The sequence below is a fragment of the Myodes glareolus genome, chromosome 13 (assembly GCF_982192425.1).
Source record: "Myodes glareolus chromosome 13, mMyoGla1.1, whole genome shotgun sequence".
Classification (NCBI taxonomy): domain Eukaryota; kingdom Metazoa; phylum Chordata; class Mammalia; order Rodentia; family Cricetidae; genus Myodes; species Myodes glareolus.
The window spans coordinates 66,821,240-66,827,239 of record NC_142038.1 but is presented as its reverse complement, the minus strand read 5'-3'; the positions used below and the strand labels follow the sequence as shown (position 1 = coordinate 66,827,239).

The 6,000-nt window shown below is 43.2% G+C and overlaps 1 protein-coding gene across 1 annotated transcript in view; it reads left to right on the top strand.

Moving 5' to 3' along the window:
• Positions 1-3,871: 3,871 nt before the first annotated feature.
• Positions 3,872-6,000, top strand: part of Dsg1 (desmoglein 1) — a 31,228-nt gene continuing 29,099 nt past the window's right edge. The window contains exon 1 of the mRNA XM_048442347.3: positions 3,872-4,073. Within this exon, the coding sequence (XP_048298304.3) occupies positions 4,026-4,073 (48 nt within the window). The 5' untranslated portion in view covers positions 3,872-4,025. The remainder of the gene's footprint in view (positions 4,074-6,000) is intronic.

Below are 6,000 nucleotides of genomic sequence, written 5' to 3'. Positions count from 1 at the left end.
GGTCAGACAGTCCATCTCCTTCTAGGGTTTCGAGAAACCTCTGCCCCGATTTCCACAGAAGCGGCACCAGTTCACACTCCAACCCGCGGTAAATAAATGGGAAGTTTTGTGCTCTCTGTTTATCTCCGCCACAACTACTGTAATCCTGAAGAAGTGCTGTGGGAACTGAGTTTTTAAAACACAGCAAAGGTAACAATTTCTGCAGTAAATTGTTTACTGTTCACGGACTGTCCTGAAGCCCTTAATGGAACTGTTCTGGGCAAGCATCAGTCACCACTTTCTATAAAGAGTAGATGGTTATTTTTAAGTTTCTCAGACTACTGGATGTCTACCAAACTCATTCTGCCTGTGCAGAATGATACTACCATAGACCCTGTGGAAGACCCCATGAGTCTGGTGCATTCCAACTATAGAGAAAACAGGCAGAGAGCCAGATTTGATCTAAATTTATAAGTTTTCATGCCTACTCTACTATTTTTATCTTACTATGAAAAGTTTCAAATAAACAAAAATAACGGAGAACACCTTATGCTATCATTGAGCATTAATAGTTGCTAAGATTTTACTGTATTTATTTCATTTATTTTAATCATTGAATGACCAGAAGGAATTTACATTATCACAAGAGTTCCTCTCATAACTAAGCATATATGATTTCTACATGGGTGTATAAATAAATATGTAACATGACCTACCCTAATAACCCTTACACTATTTCTCTACTAATCCTGTTCAAACTTCCCTGAACATCCCCATAGCTACTACCAGAGCTGCTTTGTTGAACCAGTAATCTGATTAAGCATAAAATTTCACTTTATTTTTCATATATGTATGAAGCCCTTTTCATCTAAGGTAGAGACACCTGTCTCAGACATCTTTGTGTGTGACGCTAACTCATTGTGGGAGCTACGAAACACTATTATCACTGGAAAGTTGGGACAGATGTAAAAACAATCCTATGAATGGGCCTCAAATTCACGGTGTAGCTGAGGATGACAGAACATCTGTCCTGATTGTCCCTCCTGAGTCTCAGAGTGACAGGCCTCCACTGCTGCCTGTGTTCATGCAGCGCTGTGGTTGAAATACCCTCATCTGCCGTCTTATTTAAGACAATGTGTTGGGCTGGGCAGGGTAATTTTGACACATATTGAAGCCAGAGGTTTACATATGTCGAATAGCAAATTCTCAAAGGTTTCTCTTAAATGTGATGCCTGCTGTGGGCACTTTGAAAACGAGGTTAGAAAAGCAGGGGATTCCATTAACTATGCCAACAGAATTCAAGATCATTAAACTCTATTATCCTTAAGGATTTGTGTGTGTGTGTGTGTGTGTGTGTGTGTGTGTGTGTGTGTGTGTGTGTGTATTCCAAAAAAGGGTTATGCTGTCCCAAGTTTGCTGAGATGCAGAAATGTCCCTTTAGGTAGCATTCTAAGGTTTACAGTGTGTTATCAAGAAAAAGAGAAATCCCTTCTCCAGAATTCTGATACCATTGATGAACTTGGTCAGCTCACTTGGGAAACTCCAACCCAAAAATACCCTCTCCCCCTGCCAAATTTTATAAAATTTCTATGAAATGAAATACCCCTACATAGTCACCAATATTGAGGGGAAATTTGGAGCGTGTTAAGGACAGGTGCAAGTTAGTAAGGGTTCCACCACAGTGAGGAAGGGGCTGCAGAGAAGGGGCCGTTTGAGGGGACTGGAAACACATAAAGAGAGGAAAGAAGAACCACACAGTCCGCTTCAAGATATTTTCTCTCCTCCACCTCAGGACACAGGAGCAGTACACAGTCAGGAAAGGGGTCTGGGCCCATGATTCATGGAACTCCTGGAAGGAAGAGCAACCAAAGGGTAAGCAGATATGGTGGAAGAAAGCCGCAAAGCCCCGTTCTCGGGAAGCTGTGGTGAGGAGACACTAAGTTCAAGGCCATCTTGGGCTATGTAAAGAAGCTTTGCTAGTTGGAATCGCAACAAAAGTAGCACACACATACAAAGGCTTATCTACAGCGTGTACTAAGTAAATCAACGCACTTCCTCACTTGCACTGGTCCCATTTCAAACGCTCAGTAGGCAGTTAACAGTCAGTAGCCACTGTTTTGTACAGGGCGGAGAATAGCTCTGCATTGTAGAAACTTAGACATACAGAAATTTTGGTGAAAAGACAAGGAAAGAGGCAAAGGAAGAGAAATGATGACTCGTAAGCGCTCTCCCCACTCTGCTTGAGGTAGCTAGCTCTCCTGTTTAGACTGCCACCACTCAGAAAGATTGGGGCTCCACCCTACCTCCTCCCCAGAAAGCTGCCAGATAAGTTGCTGTCCCCCAAACCATCTGGTTGGTTGGCATTGTTGGAATAGGGCCTTAAGTTAAGGTGGAGCCAGGGATGGGCTCAGGAAAAGATAATTCAAGGGATGAAGAAGGTCCGTGCACTCCCTGGCATCGAGCCCAGAATTCCAGGTGGAAGAACATTCCCTTGTCATTGACAGCCTCCTAGAGCCAGGCCTCCTGTCCTGGGTGTCCAGTGAAGGTTCTGTCATCGCCACCACGTGATCCACCTCCTAATGCCGTCTTCACACTAAGTCACAGTCTGAAGTGTCACAGATGAACTCATTCTCATTTGCTAATAAGGAATTGGGTCGGCTCCTCTCCTATGTTGTTGATACACACCAACAATCCCTACCACAAACATCTTTCCTCACTGCAAACACAGAACCCCTTTATCCACCCCTCTGAGTGATACAGAAAGCCATGTGACATTTCAAACCGCCACCAAGTAACTGTTGCCACATACCAAGAGCAAAATGACAGCATTCTGTAGACTGGCCCCCAGAGAGCTCTCTCTTTTCTGGGACACGTTTAGCACGCTCTGACAATAATCTACATACTATCTCACAGATCATGCTTCAGAGTCCCATAGCAAACCCCGAAGATATCCAGCTCCAGCAGGGTTCCTGAGACAGTAGTTAAGTGAAGATCTCCCAAGAGAGTCTTTGAACGTTGCCTTGTATGGGTCAACATTCTTGCTAAGCTCCGGCTCTTGCAGCTCTGCATGTGTGGGCAGCTTTTCCCTGTGTTCTAATTGGCTCGCTGTGCAGAGCCTTGGCCCTGTGCTTGGGAATCATGCCTGACTTTTAACCCACCTACCTGTAGTGCATCTTCCGTGTTCTCATTACAATTTCAACACTGAACTTCAACAGCATTTTGACGGGGGGCTGTGGTTGTTTCCTTTAAATTTACCTTGGCTAAATTTTCAAGTTTGTTTTACTGTGTTTTCAGAGGACAGGCTCTCAAAGAGGAGAAAGTTAAAGAGTGAGTAAAAAAATTCATAGAGGGAAAATGGAGGCCTCCCCGGACTTAGATAGGTCACAGAGAACCAAATGACGGTAAGAGTTATATCTTGTCTGTTCAGAAATGCTATAAAAAAAAAACCTCACTGATCATTAGCAATTTTTTTCTCTTAACAACTTAGGAAATCGCTGCATCTTTCCTAACATCTACTAAAATGAAAAGCTTATAATTTTCTACTGTGACCTGAGGGTTTGGCCCTGAACATAAACTGTACAAGCCGATGAATGATGCAGACACTCTAAACATACTTGCCCTATTAATCTGACAAGGAGCTAACCTCTAAACAGCCAAGAAGCCCTCAGTATGAACAGTAGCCCCCATATTGTGTTCACTTTGACTCCCTGCCTTCCGTGGAGGAGAGGCACATCCTACCCCCATAGAGAGCAGCTTTTCGGCTGGCAGAAGGGTGTGTCCCTGAGTTTTTACCTGGGAGCAATGATGATCTTGTCAAGCATTTCACTGAGACCAGCCCAAGTTTTTAGGGTGGGGATCCAGACTGGTTATACGTACCTTCCCTCCTTCTCCCAGTGGAAGGCAGAAACACCTCAAAGCCTGCAAGTAAGAACATCTACTGGGAAATTATTTTAATCAGACACCAGCTGAGTGGGAGAAAGGAAAAGAGCAGAGAAGTACAAACAAAACTCCCTTGGTCGTGGATGTAACCGAAGCCAGTGGCAGCGATGGACTGGCACTCCTTCAGCATAGCTGCGGCGCTGCTCATTTTCCAGGTAAGCTGATTCTCCGGAAAGCGCCCTTCACCCTCTAGCCTCAGCATAACCGAACTGGCTTGCCAGAGAGGGCTGTTTGCAGGCACTTCTATGCTAAACCACTAAAAGTTTATGTTAATGACAAGGTGGTTTTTATGAACCGGGATTTTAAGCGGTGTTTCTCTTTTTAATTGAAGACTCCAGATCATATTAATGTCCCAGTGTCCACTCATCATATCATATCTCTGACATTCCAGACACCGCTTGGTCACTCTGGGAAAATATTGAAAGTTAAGGAAGTCCTCAAGTTGCTGGATTTGCTTGTTCAAGCTCTCATTGGTGGGGATGGGGCTTTGGAACTAAATATTCCAGGTGTCTGGGTTTCAATCTAAACACTTTCCCCTTCTTTGGGTAGTTTGACTGACAGGCTGATGGTGTGTTCTACAGCCATGAAAGGATTTATATACACTAGAATTGCAGCTGTGAGCAACGAGCCCCGCCATCCTAGCGCTCTCAATCCTTCCAGATGTTGTCAGACTCCATCCAACTAACACCAAAACCCCCATCTTGTTTACAACTTGAATTAAAATGTCATTGCTAATTTCGAAAACTGCAAGTCCAGGAGATTTATAGCTAATATAGCAGGTGAGGGGACGAGGATAATTAAGGGGTAAGTGTAACTGGCGCTGCCCTTGTCCTTCAGTAAGGAAATCGCACAGAAGTTGTGTACTGTGACCATCAGTGGTCAGACCACGCAGTGCAATTATTTATTGTTGCCCCCCCAAGGGTCATTCAGTTTCTCTTAGAGTTGATAAATGTGCCACACCGATATATCAATTTCATGCTCAGCAATAAAGGTCTCTCAAAGTTCACAGGAGGATAAATGTAATCTTAAAAGGCAAGTCCAGGTAAATCCCCCTCCAGCTTTGGCAGGATGTGGTTCTTATTTGTTTTCACTTGCTTAATTTTTGAACTGGAATGTTGGACGCGTATTGCAACAAGTTAGAGTTTTGGTTTGCTCTATGCTAGCTAATTTGATTTCCGTTTATTTGTCAAGACGGGTCATAGGGTTGAGGGTGTTGCTCAGTGGTGGAGCACTTGCCTGGCATGCGTGAGGTCCTGGGTTCAGGTCCCAGAAATGAGCCATAGAAGGCCAGGGAGATGGTGAGCAGTAACTCTCAATAGTCTTAGTTCTAAGCTGCCCTTCAAATGTGACTTTTATTCAATGGGCTTTTTAATGGGTTCTTAGGTTCAGTTGATGTCACAACCTGGACTATGGAAGTGAGTGTTATATAGCATGTCATTTGACCACAGGAATATGTGTCTATTGCTAAATAATGAACTACTTTAATTTTAAATTTCATATAAATTTGACTCTTTAAGGCTTATTGTAGTGTTTCCATTCACTAATGCAGTTCCAGTACCTATGTGCTAATTTTCATTGAATTTATAAGTAATTCTTTATTTCTTGATTTATATGATTATTTCTAATTAATCACATCTTACGAAATTCCTCCAAACACCTATTTCCTGGTGAGTCATTTATTAACAAAATATATCATTCTATCAAAGTTCTCTTGGAATTGTCTGCCTGGAGAGAGAAAATTCTGAAAATCTGTACTTTACTCTCTAAGCTTGGACAGAGTGTGTGTGTGTGTGTGTGTGTGTGCACATGTGCGTGCACACATGCATGCACACCTATGAATTGATCTTGGGAAGAGGGAGAGTCTGTTACTATATTTACTGTGGAATCTAACATAAATTTCTCAGGTGCCTTACAATATGTATCTTTATTTTCACTTGCACGTGTGAGTCTGTGTAAATGTGTGCAACAGGTGTGTGGGTGCCTTGGAGCTGGAGCTATAGGATGGTGACTCAGTGAATGTGCATGCCAGGATCTGAACTCAGGTCCTCTGGAAAAGGAGTACATGCCCTTTACCTCTATGTC